This window comes from Rattus norvegicus, chromosome 4, assembly GCF_021556685.1.
Source record: "Rattus norvegicus strain SHRSP/BbbUtx chromosome 4, alternate assembly SHRSP_T2T, whole genome shotgun sequence".
NCBI classification, from domain to species: domain Eukaryota; kingdom Metazoa; phylum Chordata; class Mammalia; order Rodentia; family Muridae; genus Rattus; species Rattus norvegicus.
In genome coordinates this window covers 159,448,352-159,470,710 of record NC_141537.1, presented here as the reverse complement: position 1 = coordinate 159,470,710, position 22,359 = coordinate 159,448,352, and the positions used below count along the sequence as shown (strand labels likewise).

The window sequence follows — 22,359 nt, the reverse complement described above, 5'->3', positions numbered from 1 at the left end:
ACTCACTGTAGAAGGAGAGAACAGATTTGGAAAGCCCTCCACAGGGGTCCACACTTCCCCACCTCTCTCCTGTAGCTAGGCCTGGAGGCACAGACCCCTAATCACAGCTACTTAGGAAGCTGAGGCAGGAGGATTACAAAATCAAGACCTACCCAGGAACCTTAGCGTGACACTATCATGAAATAAAAGCAGGTACAAAACTGACTGGAGGAACAGAGATAGCGCTGAGGGTAAAACCACTCACCATACAAGACTGAACCGGAACTCAACCCCCAGATCCGGTGTAGACATGGAAGAGAACGCTGACTGCACCAGGGTGTTTTCAGACCTCCTCATACCCACCGCACGGGTGTGGCCTGTCAGTTATACACACCGTCATAGTAAAACATGAAACAACACACTGGGAACATAGGCTCATTGGGATAGTGCATGCCCAGTGTGTTCAAAACTGAAGGTTCAACGCACAGGGTAGCAGCAGCAGCAGCAGCAGCAACAGCAGCAGCAGCAGCAGCAGCAGCAGCAGCAACGGCAACAGTCAGCTGAGTCTGAGTTCAAGGCCGGCTTGGGCTGTGTAGTATGACCCGGTCTCAAGAAAAAGAATCAAAGTCAGGCATGGTGGCACAAGCTTTTAACCTCAGTACTCAGGAGGTAGACACAGGCAGATCTCTGTGAGTTTGAGGCCAGCCTGGTCTATAGAGCAAGTTCCAGGACAGCCAGGAATACACAGAGAAACCCTGTCTCAAAAACAAACAAACAAACAAACAAACACCCCCACCAAACCACCCCCCCAAAAAACAACCCACTGAAAAACAAGCCACCCCCCAATCAAACCAAACCAACCAAGCAAACAAACAATCGAACTAAATTACCCCAAACCAAACCAACCAATCAAACAAAACAAAATGAATCAAAAAACTGGTGGATATGGGGGAAGACACCTATATCCCAGTGTTCAAAAGGCTTATGGGAAAAATTGGCTTGGAACTGGAGGCTAGCCTGGGCCATCAAAAATAAACCACCTTGGGGTTGAGGATTTAGCTCAGTGGTAGAGAGCTTGCCTAGCAAGCGCAAGGCCCTGGGTTCGGTCCCCAGCTCCGAAAAATAGAAAAGAAAAAAAAAAATAAACCACCTAGTCAGAAATATCCTTTTAAAAGATTTATTTATTTATATGAGTACACTGTAGCTGTCTTCAGACACACCAGAAGGTATTGGATCCCATTACAGATGCTTGTAAGCCACTCTGTGGTTGCTGGAAATTGAACTCAGGACCTCTAGAAGAACAGTCAGTGCTCTTAACCACTGAGCCATCTCTCCAACCCTCCCCCCCAACTTAAAGAAAATCAACTATATGTGATCTTGTTTTGTGCATTCAAGAGAAAAAGTTGCTAGCAAAAAAAAAAAAAAAAGAAATAAAAAAACAGACTAATATGTTCAATTTTGGAAGCAAGCCAGATGGTTACTTCTTAAGATAATAAATTGAAAAGCTAATCACATATACACAGAAAAATAAAACCCACTGTGTTATCGTTAAACTTTCACTCATTTTTTTGTCTTTTCTTCCACTAGAAAGCAAGTTTCTTTTTAAAAATGTATTTAGTTTTTTGAGACAGGGTCTCACTACCTCTGTAGTCCTGGTGGCTTGGTGCTCTTCCTTACCTTGGCCCTCCTCAGTGCTGGGTTACTGGGATGCACCATTAATCTGGCTGGGAAAGCAAGTATGGGAATGGGGAAGGAAGGGGGCACACAGGGCGGAGCACACAGGGCGGAGTACACAGGGCGGGGCACACGTGAAGACCCTTGCCTGTGTTCATACTCTCAGTACAGAGTAAACACGCAGTGTATGTCTGTCTACTTCCTGGGGCAGGCCTATAATCCCAGCTGCTGAGGAGGCCAGGGCCTGAGATTATAAATTCAAGGCCAGCCTGGCAGCTCAAGTCTAAACAACAACGTTGATGGGGTGGGGATGGGGGGAAGGAATAGGAGAGGGGGTGACTGAAGAGACGGCTCAGCAGTTAAAAAAGACTCATGATTCTTGCAAAAGACCTGAATCCAGTTCCCAGCATTCAAGTTGGGCAGCTCACAACTGCCTGTAACTTCAGCTCCAGGGCATCTGGCATCCTCTTCTGGCTTCTGTAGGCACCTGCACACATGTGGTGTGCACACAGGCACATATAGATAACACATAAATGTAAAGAAACACCTTTTAAATTAATTTAAAATTTTTACTATTTGTGTGTGTGTGTGTGTGTGTGTGTGTGCGCGCGCGCGCGCACGCGCGCGCGCATATGGATGCAGAAGATTCGTGTGTCTGTATGGAGGGCAGAGGACAGCCATGCGAGTCAGTTCTCTCCTTCTGTCATGTAGGGATTTAACTCAGGTCATTAGGCTTGGCAGTGAGCATCTTCACACATTAAGCCATCTCACCAGCCCTATAAAAATCTTTTAAAAACCCAAACTGCTAAAAGGTTAGGGAGGATTAGGGAGGTGCTCAGTGGTCCAGGGCTTGCACAGCTCACCCTAGGTTTAGCCTGAAGTACCGCAAATCAACAGGAACCTTATTTGTTAGACAAATGAACCGTGATGACACATTAACGTTCTGTTTTCCTTTCTCTGTGTGACTAGGGATTGACCTCAGGCCCTGGGGCACACCAAGAAAGCACTGTACCCATCAGGCTGTGTTCCCCACCCTGGAGGCCACAAAAAGCAGTTACTAGAGAAAGTACACTCTGTTTTTATGACATTTGGAGAAACCAGCCCCTGGGATCTGACTCTGATGAGCAGCACAGTTTCAGCAAGGTGTAGAGCTGTCGTCAGGGAAGATGCACTTCTCACCCGGTGTAGGATAAACCCAGGGAAGATGAGAGAGGAACAGGGGTTAGCTTGGATCTGGGAAGGGTTAGCAGAAAAAGGGAAAACAGTTTGGTCCACTGTTCGGCACTGTGGAAATGCTGGCTGTTCTGAGCCCCCTTTCAAGCTTCAATTCTTTAGGGTAGGGGGAAAAAAATCAAATATCCAAGATAAGCAACTTATCATAAGGAAGGGTTGATTTTGGCTCATGGTCTCATAGACTTCAGTCCACGGTCACTTCTTCCTATTGTTTTGGACCTGAGACAACCCAGCACATAATAGCTACAGTGTGTGCTCGCCCCATTTGGAACAAAAAGCAGATGAGCATGTGCCCCACGATCCAACTTTCTCTTACAAGACTCAGTGTCTAAGGCTCCGGCCCAGTGATTCTCAACCTGTGGGTCACAACCCTCCTCAGCGAACCTCTAGCTCCAAGATATTTACATTGTGATTCATAACAGTAGCAAAATCACAGTTATGAAGTAACAATGAAAATAACTTTGTGGCTGGAGAGGGGGGGTCACCACAACTCTGGGAACTGTATCAAAGGGTTGTAGCACTGGGAAAGTTGAGAACCACTGCTTTAGTAACTCTCAGTAGTGTCCTGAGTTGGTGACTAAGCCTGGAACGGGTCTGACTGATTTTCTTACTGATAATGTCCCATTCTGGAACTGACCTCCTACAGGTATCACATGAGCGACAGAGCAGCCCAGCTTTAGCTTGTAAGGGCAAGAGGATAGGTATGGTGTGCTGGGTTGGGAAACTCCATCCTACGTAGAGGAAGAAACAGGAGAAGGTCTGACCTTGGATCCCGGTGACTTGTTCCTGAGCATGGGTCATTCTCCAGCTTCCTGGATGCGTTTCAAGGTTGGAGAGTTATTAGGGCTGAGTTTGCTGGTGTTGAGGGTGGCTCAAGGTCATTACAGGAACTGACGTTAAAATGTAGAAGAGAGTCCAGTGTGGTGGGTGATACTCATAATTCCAGGACCCAGAGGAGGAGGAGGCAGGGGAATCAGAATTTCGAGGATTTTCGACCCTCTGCTGCATAGTGAATTTGAAAATAGCCTGAAATACATGTGATTCTGTCTCAGGACAAAACCAAAACGTACCTGTTTGGTGACTTTTTGTTCCCAAACCAGCAGGAGGTCAAGGAGAAAGCCTGCCGGAGGAGGAAAATGGCTCTAAAGCAGAGGGACTTCATGAAAGTCAATGACAAATGTCATAAAAGAGATGCATATCTGAAAATACCGGAAGAGTCGGAGAACGCCTGTGTGTGTGTGTGGGGGGGGGGGGGGGGCGGAGAGATGGCGCAGCTGTTAAGAACAATGGCTTCGCTTCGAGGGGACAGGTTCCATTCCCGCACCCACAAGGAGGCTCACAACCCGCTGTAACTCCAGTCCCAGGGCATCGGCCGCCCCCTTCTGGCGTTTTCCGGCATTGTATGCACATGATACATAGTAAGGCAAAACACTCACACCTAAACAAAAATGAAGATTGAAAAAAGTGAGTATTCTTTTGACGAAGATGTCCTACGAGGCCGAGCTCACCAGCCAGCTCAGTACTGGGGTTCTGACGCTTGGGCTCCAGGGAAAAATAGACACTAACATGTTCCACACAAGAGTGTCAGTGGAGGTGGGGAAGTCGTCACAGCCCGGGGAGGAACAGAATTTCAAGATAGTACAAAACAGAGCTGAAGTGCTTCCGAAAGGCTTTTCTTTTCTTTTTTTTTTTTCTTTTCTTTTTTTTCGGAGCTGGGGACCGAACCCAGGGTCTTGCGCTTGCTAGGCAAGCGCTCTACCACTGAGCTAAATCCCCAACCCCGGCATCTTCTTATTAAATCCGATTTTGGTGGTTAATGACAGATTTGGGAGGCGGGGGATGAGCGGGGTGGAGAGAGAGAGAGAGAGAGAGAGAGAGAGGAGATCCAGAACACTCAGGGTTACACAGAGCATCCCTGTCTTGAAAAAAACAAAAACAAAACAAAACCACCCAACAAACCCTGGTGGTGGAAAACACACGCCTTTAATCCCAGCATGTGGGAAGCAGACGCAGGCAGATCTCTTTCAAGTTTGAGGCCAGCCTGGTCTACAGAGTAAGTTCCAAGGGTAGCCAGGGCTACACAGAGAAAAATTGTCTTGAAAAAAAAAAATCCCCAAACAACCAAGTAACAAGCAAACAAACAAATAAAAACAGCAAAAACGTTTTTTTTTTAAACATGTATTTTAAGTACATGAGGCAGTGAGGAAGAAAATAAGACGCACAAGGGTGTGGGCTTATCAAAGAAGAGACACACTTGAGTGTCTGCCGCAGCTGTCTGCACCGGTTTCGGTGTATACGGACCCCAGATGAGGTCACAGGACAGTTCACAGCACTGGGTCGGGTTAGGGCTGATGCGGTAAAACCCTGGGTCACAAGAGAGGCAGGGGGAAAGTGAAGATGCTCTTTAAACAGTTTTTTAAAAGCCATGTTTTAACTTTCAACACTAGATGGCTGCCTCGCGGCGGGAACAAGCTTCCAGCTGGGGGCGGGGGTGGAGCGGGGGTGGGGGCGGCGGCGGCGGCGAGGATTCTTCTCTACTGCATTTGTGGAGGAGAAACGAAAGTGTGCAAACCCTGGCTCTTCCACAGCGACTGGACAGAAACCGGCTTCCCTGATCTTCTAGCTCTCAGAGAGAGGACACTTGCCTCTCAAGCACGGGGGTGATGGGTGGGGGGGTTGGGAGAGTGGTGGTGGCTGAGCTCTGTGGAGCTCAGAGGCTTAGGAAGGTCTCACAGTTGAAACAGCCATTGCTGTCCTTGTGACCTGCCAGAGGAGTCTCTACTTCTAATACCGTCATCTCTTAGGGTGGTCCCCGTGACTTCGCCGGCTGGCCGGGCCCCTCTTCCCCGTGTAAAGACCTCCAAGTAGTTCTCATCTGTGGCTTGGTCCCAGTTCTTGATCACCGCCTGGAACACCGGCAGGAACATCCCAGCTCTTCACTCTGGAGTTTTCCCAGGACCCTGAGCACTTTAACTCGGCAGGCCCATGAGCCCTATCCTGTCCCACCCTTGGACTTGGCTGCAGTGGGCCCTTCCACGGCTTGGCAGCAGGTTTAGAGATGGATAGAGAGCCCTCCTTTCCTCACAGGAATACCCTGCTTTTAAGGAATATGTCCAGTGGCCAAAGGACAGTGTGCTAAGGGAAGGGTCTCTCTCTCTCTCTTTCTCTCTCTCTCTGAGACAGGGTTTCATTGGCTGGGTTTAGCCCTGTCTGCCCTGGAACTCACTCTGTAGATCAGAGTTGGCTCAAATTCTAAAAGATCCACCTGTCTTTGCTTCCTAAGTGCTAGAATTAAAGGCATGCACCACGCCCAAGCTTTTTGTTTTGTTGGTATGTATGTATGTATGTATGTATGTATGTATGTATGTATGTATGTATGATCTATCAATCAATCAATTTCTCATCTATCTTCTATTTACCCTTCTAGCTAGGGTCTTACTATGAAGCTCTGGCTAGTCTGGAACTTGCTCTGTAGACTAGATTGGCCTCAGACTCCCAGAGTAAACGTGTGGGCCATTCCCTGCTTAAACTATTCTTTTTAAAGCTACTTAATTTACTTATTAGTGTTGCATGTGTGTGTGTGTGTGTGTGTGTGTGTGTGTGTGTGTGTGTCCGCGTGTGAGTGTATGTGTACCATGTGTATGAAGGAGCCCTTGGAGGTCAGGGAAAGGCATTAGATCCCCTGAACTGCGAGTTACAGGAGGTTGTGAAACTCTCCTGTTTGTGCTGGGATCTGAACTCCAGTCCTCAGGAAGAACAGTCATTGCTCTTAACCACTGAGCCATCTCTTCAGCCCTAAGGATGTTTATACTGTAAACAAAGGTTTGGTGTTGCTTCTGGGGTTCCCAGAGATATACCTGGGGGAGGAATGAGGCCATGTTTAAGGTCCTACAGGCTTAGACCTAAAAAAGCATCTTCTGTTTTGCCTGGCATGGTGGAACACAGCATTTGGGAGGTAGAGACAGGCATTCACTGTGAGTTCAAGGTTGCTCTGGACCACACAGAAAGTTCCAGGTCAGTCAGGGCTACCCAGTGAGACCCAGTCCTGAGGAGGAGATGGAGGAGGAGGAAAAAGAGAAGGCGGAGGGAGAGGAGGAGGAGGGAGAGGAGGAGAAAGGGAGGAGGAGGAAGGAGAGGAGGAGGAAGGGAAGAGGAGAAAGGGGAGAGGAGGAAGAAAAGGAGGAAGGGGAGAGAGAGGAGGAGGGAGAGGAAGAGAAGCCCGGTTCATTGCTATTCAGAAATTTTCTTTTAGATTTACTTATTTTATTTTATTTGTATGAGAATTTTGTCTATATATATATATGTTCCGCATGCACGCCTGGTGTCCATAGAGGCCAGAAGGTGTCAGGTCCCATGAAACCAGAATTACATTGAAGGTTGTGAGCCACCATGTGGTTGCTGGGAATTGAACGTGGGTCCTCTGGAAGAACAGCCAGTGCTCTTAACCTCTGAGCCATCTGTTCATGTCCTCACTAATAAATAATTTAGAAATGGACTCAGAATGACGCTTGAGGGCAAATTTATTAAAGTTTGAGAAACAACGTTAGACAAGCCAAAAATCCTGGCAACACTAAGAGCTTGCCTTCTAACTCCAGGTCTGGCTCTGGGTAAGCAGAGGTGCACATGGCACCATGCCTCATACTTTCTACATCTTACCACCCCTGAAAGGAGTGGAGACCAATGTGTTCAGAAAGATTAAATCCTGCTAGTGGGCTGTTGTCTCTGCCCGGAGATGGGGGTAGGTACTACTTATAGGTCTCTCTAGCCATATTGCCTTTGTAAAATGATGCCTATGACCCCAGGGCCATGGTTAAGTGATGCAGTGGATCTTTTCCCTCTTCTCCCTCCCTCCCTCTCTTCCTCCACCCCTTTTTTGATCTCAGGTAGCCCAGGTTGACCTCCAACTGACTATATAAGGAAAAACTAACCTTGATCTTCTGATAGCTCCTGGCTTCACTTCCTAGGACTGGAGTCACAGCTGTGCATCAAATTAAACAAGAAACAAATGTATTATACAGAACTAGCTGGCCGGATACTCTCTATGTAGCCCAGGCTAGACTCAGGTTCTCAGAAATTCTTCTGGAATCACAGGCATTGGCCACCTTGCCCAGCCTCGAGATAGGACTTTTAGGGCAAAGAACAGGAGAGAGCGCGTGCTGTCTGCAGTCTAGGTGTAAGTTGTCACCCAACCACTAAATTTGTCTCAAAGACGGGATTATTATTTTTTTTTTTGGTTCTTTTTTTCGGAGCTGGGTATTTTTAATTTAAATAATTACATTGTCATTTACATTGTCTTTGAGGCTAGCTTGTAAGAGCTGTTTTTTCTCCTATGATGCGGGGGGTCTCAGGGACTGTAGAATTTCAAGTCTTTCTGCCTGGACACAGGTTCCTGAGCCATCTTGCTTTTCCTATAGCTTTCAGGCAACGACTTCTACTTCTGGTGGCTCTCCTTCTTTGATTTGTTACTCACACAGATAGAGGGTTGGACTTTCTGAGTTTAGTTTTCCCCCCTCCTATTAACCCCTCCCTCCCTTAAAAATAAATCACCTGACTTCCCCGAAAGTTCTGAAACACACCCTTTGGCTGAAAGAGAGAATTAGGCAATCTCAAAATTCCCCATTCCCATCTTTTCTCGGGATCTCTCAACCCAGGGAAGCTGATGCAGTTCTTGTTTTGAAAGCAGAGGGAGCTCGAAGATCAAGGCCGGTTACACTTTCCTAGGTTGTGGTCTCCCAGCCCCCGCTGTTTGGAACAGGGAATTTCGGACATGCACAACACACTGTGGTAGGGAATCCTAGAGCAGACAGAACAGGGAGGTGGGGCGGAGGTTCCTGCAGAGCCCTCTGGAGCCGCAGGGGCTTCGCGGCATGACCAGAAGCAGGAGAGGAGGCTGACCCACTTGTTCCCATCAGCTCCTGAAGGTAACATTTTTAAAGAGCAAGGCTTGAAGAGTGAAACTTTGATGGGGGAACAGGGAAAGACAGCGAACCATGTAGAGTAAGGTTTGGTGCAAAGATGGAGGGTTGGAAGGAGCTCAGAGCAAGGGCAGAATACAGATACAGGTTCTCATATGCTGGACCCCCGCCCCCACCCCACCCCACCCCATCCCACCCCACCCCATCCCACCCCACCCCAGCCTCATCTTTTCACATAGCAGTGTTTCCAGGGCTAAAGGCAATTTGTGAAAGACTTTTCTGGGAACTATGGGAAGATACCTTGCTTTTAAAGCAAAAGACAAAACAAACAAATTCCAGAAAGGTAAAGGAAGGCACACTGGCATGCCCTGAAGTTTCTCAGTTACTTTCCTTTTTTCCCCCCCATCATTCTCTGCATCCTGTCACAGCGGGGGATACTTTCTTTTGGATTAGCTTCTCCCAAGATCCCTTCCTGTCCCTTTTGAAGGAAACTCATTCCTCCACCAGTGGCCATTGGGCCACCAGCAGAAGCACCTGCAAAAGCACATCAAGGAGAGCTGACTTGAATCGGAGGGGATGGGTCTGATCTCAGGAGGGCGGTCAGGATGCTCAGGCCTGCGTGGAAATGCGGAGAGACCGATGCAAGGGGCCAGGACTGGGTGGAGGAGGACACAAAAGACGGAGAAACTCCACTCATTTGCAGAAAAACTGGAGGATGGCTCAGGGCAGGGTAACTCGGCGCTAGTCTGGGAAGTGTCAGGCAGAGGATGTGAGAGGCCAGGTATCATGTGATGACCACTCCTGATAGGAACCTATCTCTATGGTATTCTTGCGAAGGTGACACTGAGCCCTGGGTGGCCCCTCACTGCCAAAGCAGTCACCTGTATTTGTCAGATAAAGACAGCCAGCCCGGCTGCCCTTTACCTCCAAGTCAGAGATCCAGAGAGCCATGGGCAAATCACCAGAGATGTGGTAAGTGTTCAGGTAATGACAGAAATGTGCACAAACTCCATCTCCACTCTCTTTCTCTCTTTCACAGTTTTGAGTCAGGGTCTCACTATGCCGTCCAAGCTGTCATGACACTCACTAACCACCTTCTGTCCCCAGACTGCTGGGCTTACACACAGGGCTGTTATATGTGGCTTCTTAGTTTTCTCCAGAGAGAGCTCAGATCTCAACCTTGATCTTTAATTTTTTTATATATATATTTATTCTAAGCTTTGTCTCTTCTGTGGTGTGCTGGCTGCCTAACGGTCAGAGTTCTGCGTGAAACCATTGGCTCCTGGCTTCCTTGCCTCTCTGTGATTCTTTTTTCCCTCTCCTTCCAGGTGCTTTGTCTTCTTTTCTCTTTTGGCATCGTTTTCTGCTGAGCCTACCATGTATGGGGAGATCCTGTCCCCTAATTATCCCCAGGCGTACCCCAATGAGGTCGTGAAAACTTGGGACATAGAAGTCCCAGAGGGGTTTGGGATTCACCTTTACTTCACCCATCTGGACATGGAGCTGTCAGAGAACTGTGCGTACGACTCAGTGCAGGTATGTTACGGGCACAGGAGGGAGAGAGATGGACGGGGGGAGAGATGGAGGAATGAGAGGATTTGGGGGGCTGTGTGTTGTCAAGCTGTCCTATGGGGTGGAGACATGACTCAGTGGTAGAGTACTTGCCGTGCAAGGACAAGTCCCTGAGTTTGATCCCCAGCACTGGGGGCAGATGAGGTGTGGATGGGGGAGATGGACAGGAGAGGCAGACAGACAGACAGACAGACCTGGAGATGGGGAGTAAAGGTTCTGCTCTCTTTGCCCATTCTTAGTTTAACATTTGATCCTTCTCTTAGATAATCTCAGGAGGCATCGAGGAAGAGAGACTCTGTGGCCAGAGGACCAGCAAGAGTCCCAACTCCCCCACTGTAGAAGAGTTTCAATTCCCATACAATAGGCTCCAGGTGGTCTTTACGTCAGACTTCTCCAACGAGGAACGGTTTACTGGCTTTGCAGCGTATTACTCAGCCGTAGGTAAGGCTTCCTTCTCTCTGTGTGTGACATCTGGAGTCAACGAAAAGACGAGAGGCAGGTAAAGTACCACACAGTGCATCCGATGAGGATTCCGTTCTCTCTCCCTTTGAGTCATGGTCTCGCTATGCAGCCCCGGCTGTGTGCCACTGCCCCAGGGCCGTTCATACCTTTAACAGATGCTGACTTGCCCTGGATTTGCCTTTGTGTGACTTTATCACATGTTAGTGGTGGTAAAGCAGATTATGAGCATGTGCAAAATTGAGAAGTCGCGTTCGAGCATGAGAACCATTGAGAAGCGGCGCTCTATCAGAAGGCTTCGTTTCATGAACTCGGTTTTCAGTTCAACCCTACAGTGTGGGCACCATGGTCTTCCTATAAAGATAAGGATCTGGTCTTGGTGGTGCAGGCCCGTACACTCTGAAGGCCAAGGCAGAAGAATTGTCAACTCAAGGTCAACACAGGCAACTTAGTAAGATCCTGTCTCCATATCAGAAGCAAAAGGGGGGCTGGTAAGACAGTTCAGTCTGTGAAATGGTTGCCATGCAACCACCCATTAGAGTTCAGGGTCCATGAGAAGGTAGAAGGAGTAAAGAACTCTATGTTTGTCCTCTGTCCTTCACGTATGTGGCCTGGGATGTTCCCAGTATGTGCTTACACATGCATGGACAACAGTAATGATAAATACAGATCTAAGCTGGGTGTAGTGGTGCATGCCTTTAATCCCAGCACTCAGGAGGCAGAGGCAGGCAGGTCTCTGTGAGTTTGAGGCCAGCCTGGTCTATAGAGTGAGTTCTGGGATATATAGTGATCTTGTCTCAAAAACAAATCAGGAAAAAAAATTAAAAAGTGGGCTGGGAATTCTGCATGGTGCACACACCTGTAATTCTAGTACCAAGGAGGTAGAGGCAGGAGAATCAGGAGTTCAAGGGCAGCCTGGGGTACAAAAGACTCTGTATTAAAAACTAATCACTCCGGCTTAGTGATAGAAAGCTTCCTTTGGGGGCTGGGGATTTAGCTCAGTGGTAGAGCGCTTACCTAGTAAGCGCAAGACCCTGGGTTCGGTCCCCAGCTCAGAAAAAAAGAACCAAAAAAAAAAAAAAAAAAAAAAAGAAAGCTTCCTTTGTGTCTGTAAGTCTCTCGGAAACTTCAGGACTAGAGAACTGGAAACTGAGAACATTTGCCAAGAATCATATAAGAAGGACAATGTGGTACTAGGTCTTTCTACGTCCATCTCCAGGTTAAAATGAAGTTAGGACTGCTCATAAAGTCCAAATGTCATCCGGTTTTACAGAAAAACCAACATCCTATAAAGTAGGTACTAACATTCCTCCCCAGGTGACATCACCGTACCAACATCCTTACTTTCGGTGTTTCCTCTGGCACCGTTTTTTTCTTTTTCAGACAGAGTGTCTCTATGTTGTCCAGGCTAACCTTGAACTCCTGATTCTCTTGCTTCAGTCTTCTGAACGCTGGAGTTACATGTACCAACAGGGCAGGGTGTTGTATATTTTGTATGGAAGAAAAGTCATAGGACTTCTTTCTCACGGTGTGAGTTCCCTTACAGCTGTGTGGCAGACACAGCTCTGAATCAGACTTCAGAAAGGTAATTTAGAGCGAGACCTTTTTCATTGTATTTGTAGATTTTAAAATGTGGGGCTGTAGAGAGATGACCCAGCAATTCAGGGAACTTGTTGTTCTCATAGAGGACCAGGGCTCAGTTCCCAGCATTCACATGGCATCTCACAATTGTTAGAACTCCAGTTCTTTAGGATTGTGTAAGAGCCTGTCAAGGGGCTATTTACAGGCACATGGGCACCTTACAGTGGCTGCACCGCTGAAGAAGATGTCTCTCTTTTGCTCCCGCAATAAATTAGTTGCCTATAGATCCTCAGGGAAGGGTGGGGCCTCATGAGTCCTTCTCCGCGACATGACAGGATATTGACAGGCACAGTCTTGTGCAGGGAATAAGTGAGTCTTCGACTCTTGGTGAGTCGAAGAGTGCCTTGGTCTGCCATGCCTGGAAGGCAGCATTCCACAACACTTCCCTCTCTTCCTCTGGCTCCAACATTCTTTCATGATGTTCTTGGAACCTTAGAGTCTTCCTTCCTTCCTTTTTCCCTGTCTCCTACCCTCCCTCCCTCCCTTCTTTCCTCCCTCCCATCTCTCTGTCTCTGTGTCTCTTTCTCTATCTCTCTTTCTCTGTGTCTCTCTGTTCTCTCTGTCTCTGTTTCTCCCTGTCTCTGTTTTTTTCTGCCTCTCTGTCTGTCTCTTTCTCTGTCTGTCTCTGTCTCTCTGTCTTGTCTGTCTCTCTCTGTCTCTGACTCTGTCTTTCTTCCTTTCTTTTTTTGAGAAAGGGTTTGCACTGAAGTCCAGGCTGGCCTTGAACTCATGTCAGTTCTGCTTCATGCACCTGAATACTGAGATTACTGGCATGAGCTGTCATGCCTGGCTTTGAGAGTATTTAAGTAACAAGCCTTTTCTGGTGTTTGGTTTGTTTTTTCCTTATAGATTTGTCTCACATCATTCTTCCTTGTAGGTCTTTGTTCTTGACCTTGACTTTTCTCTGCTTTTTGCAGATGTAAATGAATGCACAGACTTTACAGATGTCCCTTGCAGCCACTTCTGCAATAACTTCATTGGTGGATACTTCTGCTCCTGCCCCCCAGAATACTTCCTCCACGATGACATGAGGACTTGTGGGGGTGAGCTTAGCATCAAGAGGTCCTCATGTTCCCTAGGATTTGGGATGGACTGAGGACTTTGTCTGTCTTTCCGATTTTGATGAGGCTTTGCCTTCAAAAGCACCTGCTTTAGCTATTCACAAACAGAATAGGAGTCTCAGGAGGGGAGGAAGATAAGGTGTAGTCTCTTTACATTGCTGCGAGAGGAGACTTAAACAGTTAAAAGGATAAAATGTTTATTTTGGGTCATGGTTCTGGCTATTTCAGTGTTGGGTGGGTGGATCCATTGTTTTGGAGTCTGCGGTAAAGTGGAGCATCATGTAAGGGAGTTGGGTAGTCGAGCAAAGCTGCTCGTCACAGGGCAGAGAGGGAGGGGAAGGGTACCAATGTCCTTTTCAAGGTCATACTTCGATGATCCATCATCCACCTAACAGTGTCACAGTGACCAAGCCCTTAGTACTTTGGGAGATGTTTACTATCCAAACCACAACATGAGGCTTCAGGGTAAAGTTGGTTAGTTGGAGAAGAGGGAGGCTGTTCACAACTATTGAACGTTCCACATGGAAACTTTGTTATATTAATCGTAGCAAGCAGAGAGACACAGCATAGGCTTGGCTAGCTCCCCTCAAGAGCACCGTGGGTAATTGCTTCACAGAGGCTTCATTTGGGGAACAGATCCTTGGGCCAATCTGAATGGAAGACTCTGGTTAGGAGGAAAGGAACGGAGAGGGCACGGACTCCTTGTCTTTGTATCTGATTGGTCCTTTCTCGTTTTTCTCCCTCCCTATAGTCAACTGTAGTGGGGATGTATTCACTGCCCTGATTGGGGAGATCGCAAGTCCCAATTATCCCAACCCATACCCGGAGAACTCAAGGTGTGAATACCAGATTCGGCTGCAGGAGGGCTTCCGACTGGTGTTGACTATCCGGAGAGAAGATTTTGATGTGGAACCAGCTGACTCAGAGGGGAACTGCCACGACAGTTTGACTGTGCGTCATAGATGATGAATTTGGCTCTGAGCCCCAACTCGTTTAGATTGCTGAGGCTTCTCTTGCAGCTGCCTTCTTTGTGGTTTTAGACAAACGCTCCACTGCATAGCTACATCTTGGAAACTAATTTTCCCTTTTGGTTTCTCTCTCTCTACCTCTTCCCCTCCACTTCCCCCTTCCCCCCTCTCTCCATCCTTATCCTGCTACTTCCTTAAGCCAGGGTTTTGCTATGTAGCCCAGGCTGGCCTCAAAACTCTCAAAAATGCCCTCCCATCCCAGCCTCTTAAGTGCTAGGATTACAAATGTTAGCCTCCACTACTGGTGAGAGAGTCCTCTTTCCTCTTTTAATCTCTCCCTCTCCTCTCTCTTCCACTATGCCTTTCTTTCTTCCTTCCTGTCCTGGGAATTGACCCTTTGGCCCCATGCACCAGGTAAGTGCTCTACCACTGAGCTACGTTCCCAGCCCTTTCTATTTTCTTATTTCAGCACAGATTCTCGTTGAATTGCCCAAGCTGGCCTTAATTTGTGATCCTCCTGTCTCAGATTTCTAAGTGGCTATAATTACAAGCCTGCACCATCAGACTCAGTGTTTGAAATGAAAATGATCTTTCCTTCTACCCACTCTTTCTTTCTTTCTCTCTCTCTTTCTTTCTTTCTCTTTCTTTCTTCTTTCCTTCCTTCCCTTCCTCCTTCCTTCCTTCCTTCCTTTCTCTTTCTTTCTTTCTTTCTTTCTTTCTTTCTTTCTTTCTTTCTTTCTTTCTTTCTCTTTCTTCTTTCCTTCCTTCCCTTCCTCCTTCCCTTCTTTCTCTCTCTTCCTTCCTTCCCCCTCTCTCTCTCTCTTTCTTTCTTTTCTTCTCCACTACAAGACCTCTCATTTTCATATCCACCCTCTAATTCTTTTCTTTACATTTTCCTCTCTTGTGATTTTATAACACTGTTTCCTTCCAGTTTGCTGCAAAAAACCAACAGTTTGGTCCTTACTGTGGCAATGGATTCCCTGGACCTCTAACTATTAAAACCCAGAGCAATACTCTTGATATTGTCTTTCAAACTGACCTAACGGGGCAAAATAAAGGCTGGAAGCTTCGTTACCATGGAGATCGTAAGTACCCTAAACACACCTCTTTGACTGGGGATATAAAATTCTTTGGACGCGTAGAAACAAAACAGACTGTTCCTTGGTCAATAAATTTTTAACTAGTCTTGAAAATGCAGACAGCAGGGAGGAGGGACAGCTAATGGGTGGCACCTTATTCTTTCACTCAATGGGTGGCACCTTATTCTTTCACTCATTGGAATGTCAGACGTTAGAACTGAGGATGAGGGGGTGTTTTGGGAAGTATGTGGGGACAGGGCCAGAATGTAAGAGCGTTTGCTGAGCAAGCCTGAGGTCTGAGTGTGGATCTTCGTGTCTAGCCATAGCCAAGTACGTTTGTAACTCCTGTGTCTCTGAGTGGTGGGCAGAGAAAGGGAAATCACAGAGTCTTGGTGGTCAGTTAGCCTAGGCAAACACAGCAAACTCCGGGTGCAGTGAGAGACCCTGTCTCAAGAGGGTAAGACAGAGAGTGTAAGAGCAGGTACCCAATGTCCTTCTCCAGCCTGTGGGTTGGTATACTAGCCCCTTTCCCCCATGCACAGGAAATGTGAGAATGTCTGAAGATGCTATTAGACAGCTACAATTCTAGCCCTGGAGAAGTAGAGGCAGGAGAATTACTGCAAGTCAGACGAGCCTGGCTTGCATAGTAAGCTCCAATCTAACCTAGGATACACAGAGAGATCCTGTGTCGAAAAGAGGGTTGGTGGTGTGGTGGGGAGTTATGTAAAATAGCACACTGTTTCCAGCTACGTAGTAAAATCTCATTTCTGCCCTCTCCAAGCCATCCCCTGTCCCAAAGAAATCAGTGCTAATTCTATCTGGGAGCCCGAAAAGGCAAAATACGTGTTCAAAGATGTCGTGAAGATAACCTGTGTGGATGGATTCGAAGTTGTGGAGGTAAAGTACCATCCAGGGACCTTTTTACCTCAGCCTCTAGATCAGTGTTTGCAAGCATGTGGGGTTGTTGCTGTATTAATACCTCCTATAGACAGGACGGCTCAAGGCTGTCAGTCCTTCCTGTGAGGTCTGGAGCTCCTGGTCTGAGCTCTGCCCTCACCTTCCTGTGCACAGGGAGCTGAAATGCTGGGACAGAGCTGTGTTCTCACTGCAGCTCCTGGCTACTTTGGGTTATTCTTCTGAAGGTGTTCCAAGTCTCTTTCGATAAGGACTTCTCATTGATCCAAGGCCAGAGATTCAATTTCATTATTGGGTTTGGTTTTCTGTATGCTTTTCAAAATTAATGTTGATGTTTGTTCTCCTCCAGGGAAATGTTGGCTCAACATCATTCTATTCCACTTGTCAAAGCAACGGACAGTGGAGCAATTCCAGGCTAGAGTGTCAACGTAGGTGTCTCTTCGGAGCGGAACTCCTCTTTCTCCTACCAAAGAGGAAGGAATAATCAGCACATCACAATTCAAACGCATGGTTTTCTTCTAGGCTTGTGAGAGAATGACTTGAGTTTTTGAAGGAGGTTTTTGTTTTTGTTTTTTTATAGAGGATTGTGTAGCCCTCTCCTAGTCCTAGGCCAATTAGACGACCATGTTTCTTTTAAAGAAAGGGGCAATGGGATATGTTGTCAATAGCTCTAAGGGAATATATTTCGGCTCACATAGGAGCCTCTGTTAACCAGAGAATTAGGTTCCTCTTGGCCTCTCTCAAGAGCCATCTGTCTGCACTGGCCGCTATCTGTGTTGGCAGGTATCAGGGGCTAGAGAATTGGGTAGAGATGGTGCCGTTAAAAGACTGGGCTTGAAAGATTCATCACGGGGGTGGGGGTGATTATGGATGTGAGTAAGGAAGGGGTGAGGACAGAATGGGTCCCTAACTCTTCCTGGGAGGGAGTGACTGTGCATTTCCCTGCTTTCCCTTGTAGCTGTGGACTGTGGTGTTCCAGAACCCATTGAGAATGGTAAAGTTGAAGACCCAGAAGACACTGTATTCGGCTCCGTCATCCACTACACGTGCGAAGAGCCATATTACTACATGGAACAGGAAGAAGGCGGTGGGTTCTTCTGCTAGAGAAGAGAGAGTGAAGGAGCATGGGTGACTCGGAGGGTGATTGCTGCTCTCTCTCTCTCTCTCTCTCTGTTGGAGAGAGTTTGTAGAGAAGTGTGTGTGTGTGTGTGTGTGTGTGTGTGTGTGTGTGTGTGTGTGTGAGAGAGAGAGAGAGAGAGAGAGAGAGAGAGAGAGAGAGAGGGAGAGAGAAGAACTTGCTATTCTTTAGATTCTTTAGTCTTAGTCTAAGGACATAGTTGTCTTGAGGGATGAGATCTGTACTCAGATCATTCACGGGGAGCCATAGAGGCCACCAGCTTAGTGTCACAGTGCAACAGGAATTTCTTTATGACACTGATTTCATGTGGTTATCTGATTCTGTACCAGTATTTTCCCATAAAACCCATAGGAGGGCAGGCATGGTGATGGAGGTTTGTAATCCTAGCCCTTGAAAGGTAGGGTAGGAATTGTTCAAAGTGAGCCTGGGCTATTTCTCCCCTTTCCCTCTCCTCCCCTCCCTATCTCTCTCTAATGTTTTTGAGATGGATTCACATGGTTTAGGGAGGCCTTTTCTATGTAGCAGAGGCTGGCCTGGATCTTTTTGCTTCCACCTCTTAAGAATTGGGATTAGAGGCCAGTGGCATCATTCCTGGCTGAAGGTTCTTTTCTAGCTCATTTGATCTGTTTCCCCATTGAACACACAGAGGAGCTGGGGTTTCAAATCAAAGGGGAGGGGGGAGAGATGAGCTGAATGTGACTCGTTCCTTGTGTTATACCAGGAGAGTATCACTGTGCTGCTAATGGGAGCTGGGTGAATGACCAGCTGGGTGTCGAGCTTCCAAAATGTATTCCAGGTAATCTGGGCTGTGGGGGTGGGTAGAAACCATAGCTATTCATGTAGGGAGTAACTACTGCATGAAATTAGCTGTAACCCTCCCCAGAAGGGCTCAGTTAGCCCCATCTCCCAGAGCTCAGACCAGTGAAGTGATAGAAACTCTGCACTGTGGAATTCCTTCGACAGCATCAACTCAGGCTGACCTGAAGGGAAATAGAAAAGTCTGCCAGCATCAGCAGTTGGTGTCACATTAGTCACTAGGGCAGTGGAGATCAACCCACACTAACAGAGCTGGGTCTGGGGGTGTGTACTTGTAATCCCAGCACTCTGGACGCTGAGAAAGGATTGTGAGTTGTGAGACCAGTCTGGGTTCTGTAGTGAGACCCCCACCCCTGTACCCACATACATACTAGATAAGGACTTCATCTGAGTGTTAGTGGAAGGGAGAAAGCCTGCTGCCATTATTGTGAGGTGAAGAGTTTCCCAGCGTTGGCTTCTACTTGGGTCTTTGGCCTTATGTGCTAAGCATGAAGTCTGTCTCAGAGGGGTTGTGGGTCAAGGTGTGAACTGTAAAATACTAGCTCATTTGGATTTAGACACACACACACACACACACACACACACACACACACACACACACACACACACCCTAGCCAATCTCTACCATAAGTCTGCTTGGCATTGGCAAAGGAGGTGCTTAGGTGAGACTAGGAGAATCAGATACGGAGGTAGTTGACTAAAATTGATTATGATGTGCCAGAGAACTCTGCCACCCCCTGGGTAGAATATTTGAGTGGCTGAATTTTCCGGAGGCCAGCATCAATCCCTGTTTCTCTCTATCTTCTTCCTTCCTAGTCTGTGGAGTACCCACCGAGCCCTTTAAAGTACAGCAGAGGATATTTGGAGGATACTCTACAAAGATTCAAAGTTTTCCTTGGCAGGTCTACTTTGAGTCCCCCCGAGGTGGCGGGGCTCTTATCGATGAGTACTGGGTGCTGACGGCCGCTCACGTTGTGGAGGGAAACTCTGACCCAGTGATGTATGTCGGGTCCACACTTCTGAAAATAGAGCGGTTGAGAAATGCCCAGAGGCTCATCACTGAACGTGTGATTATTCATCCCAGCTGGAAACAAGAGGACGACCTGAATACACGGACAAATTTTGACAATGACATTGCCCTGGTGCAGCTCAAAGACCCTGTGAAAATGGGACCCACTGTTGCCCCCATCTGCCTGCCAGAAACCTCCTCAGACTACAACCCCTCAGAGGGTGACCTGGGGCTGATCTCTGGGTGGGGCCGAACAGAGAATAGAACCAATGTTATTCAACTCAGAGGGGCGAAGTTACCCATAACATCTTTAGAAAAGTGCCAGCAGGTGAAAGTGGAAAACCCGAAAGCGAGGTCAAACGACTATGTTTTCACTGACAACATGATCTGTGCTGGGGAAAAGGGTGTGGACAGCTGTGAAGGTGACAGCGGAGGGGCTTTTGCTCTGCCGGTCCCCAATGTCAAGGACCCCAAATTCTATGTGGCTGGCCTGGTGTCCTGGGGGAAAAAGTGTGGGACCTATGGGATCTACACAAAGGTAAAGAACTACGTGGACTGGATCCTGAAAACTATGCAGGAGAATAGTGGGCCCAAGAAGGACTGATCCGTAGGTAACAACACCCCTCCAGGGCATAGCAAGGTCATTTTTCTCAGATCCTGGGACGGTCCCATTATTTCAAAATGATGGAGAGAGGGTGTGGGAGCATGGTTAACGTTGAACATGATTGTCAAGAAGCCTGCTTGGAGGCAGAGTTGATCACTGAGCCGTGTTGGTTATTCAGTTGCTATTGCTAACAACATGGCGGAAGCCTTTCTGTCTTGCTTCATCCCACAGGGATATCTTAAACGATTTCCCCCTCATTTAACCTGCTTGAAATCCTTATTGCTTACAGTAAAGCATGTTTCCAATCTGGTTCTGGCTGGCTCGAGAGCCACAGAAGGAGAGGGAAATTTGAGGGTATTTTGTCATGGAATTCAGGCATCGACAGGTTGTCTGAAACACTATGCAGTCAGGGAACACAGCCTTTTTTCTAAGTGAGATTTACCCAATAGCTGGAAGTCAGAATTGACTACCTTAGCTTTCCTTTGTGAGTTGTTTCAATATGTTTCCTAGAAATTAGTTTTCTTATAATCCTCCTTTGTATCATACAATGTAATGACTTAGTAAAAGAGAAATTGAACATTGTTGGCCTTTTTTTTTTTTTTTTGTAATTTTGGTTACTGTATCAGTAAGGTAGCAAAATAGACTGAACTCTGTAACAAAAATGTGTCAGCCAAAAGTTCAGAGATCTTCCCTGACTCTAGGGAAGAAACCCGAAAACAAAACACTAAAATGAAACAAATCTTCTCCCCAAGAATGCCAAAGGACCATAGAACAAAGATATTTTGTGACATGATCTCACTATGTAGTCTGCCTTGGCTCGGAACTCACACTGTGGCCTGGAGTTTACTGTTTCCTTCCTTCCTTCTCCTTAAGTGCTGGGACTGCAGGACTGTGCTAACACATCTAGTCCATATGTGTTTATTGGGTATGCTGAGCATGGGATCCAAAGGCCTCACACATGATAGGCATGTGTTCTGCTGCTGAGATATGAGATATGTTATAGCCCTGAAACACAGCTTTAAAAAAAAAATAGAGCAGTAGTTCTCAACCTGTGGGTCACAACCACCAGAAAACACATATTTCCAGTGGTCTTAGGAACCTCTAACCATAAACTTATTTTTGTTATTGCTTCATAACTGTAATTTTGCTACTGAGTAGTGTCTCATTTGCTAAGACCATGAGAAATTCGTGTCTTCCCATGGTTGAGATGGACAGGTGGAGAACAGGTGTGAGAACCCTATCTATAGCCCAGGGTGTGAGAACCGTATCTGTAGCCCAGGGTGTGAGAACCCTATCTGTAGCCCAGGGTGTGAGAACCCTATCTATAGCCCAGGTTGGCCTCAAATGAGCTATGTAGCAAAGGATGACCTTGAACTTCTGATCTTCCTGCCTCCACTTTCTGGGTGCTGGGATTACCGGTGTGCACTGCCACGCCTGGTTTATGCCTGCTGAGGACTGAGCTGAAAGGTTTCGAGAATACTAGGCAGAAATCCTGCTTACTGAGCTACAAACCACAGCAGAAATTTAGCCTTTTAGAAGCAGAAAACAGGAGATCCGTCCTGTTTTCATGAGAGTTAAGGACTGAGAACAAGAGTCTGGGGCTGGAGAATGCAAACTCGACAAATCATAAGTCCCATCCCCAAATCTGTGGAAGGAAAGAACTGACTTCTCAAAGTGTACTCTGACCACCACACACAGTGCGCCTTGGCATGTGTGTGACCAATTTGACACATGCACACACATATATACATACACAAATAATAATAATAATAATAATAATAATAATAATAATAATAAAATTAATAAATGGGGAGGGGGAGCTGGATGTGGTAGTGTGTACCTTATATTTCATTACTTAGGGAGGCAGAGGCAGGAAGAACTCTGGGAGTTCGAGGCCAGGCTGATCCACACAGCAAATTCCAGAGTTACCTAGTTAGACCCTGTCTCAAAACAAAATAGAAATACTAATACATTGTTTAAAAGGGAGAATCCATGAGATGGTTAGGTGGGTAAAGGCACTTGCTGACAAGCCTGGCAACCTGGGTTTGAATTCCAAGCCCCACAGGGGAGGAGAAGACCAGTTCCCGAAAGTTGTCCTCAGACTTTCACATGTGAGCTATGGTGTGCACATGCGTGGAAGCAGACGCGCACGCGCGCGCACACACACACACACACACACACACACACACACACACACACACACACGATTTAAAATAATAATAGGGATGGAGGTTTAGCTTAGCGGTACAGTGCATGTTTAGCATGACTAGAGTTCAATTCCCAGCACCACAAAAAC

At 47.0% G+C, this 22,359-nt stretch overlaps 1 protein-coding gene across 2 annotated transcripts; it reads left to right on the top strand.

The window, feature by feature from the left end:
- Positions 1-8,504: 8,504 nt before the first annotated feature.
- On the top strand, positions 8,505-20,645 carry C1s (complement C1s). 2 transcript variants are annotated; one of them, NM_138900.2, is given in 12 exon segments: positions 8,505-8,807; positions 9,639-9,773; positions 10,130-10,337; positions 10,637-10,814; positions 13,391-13,516; positions 14,286-14,485; positions 15,434-15,587; positions 16,363-16,478; positions 16,846-16,924; positions 17,455-17,583; positions 18,356-18,430; positions 19,267-20,645. In NM_138900.2, coding segments are annotated over 11 exon segments (2,085 nt in total). In that variant the 5' UTR covers positions 8,505-8,807; positions 9,639-9,750; the 3' UTR covers positions 20,064-20,645.
- Positions 20,646-22,359: the final 1,714 nt, after the last annotated feature.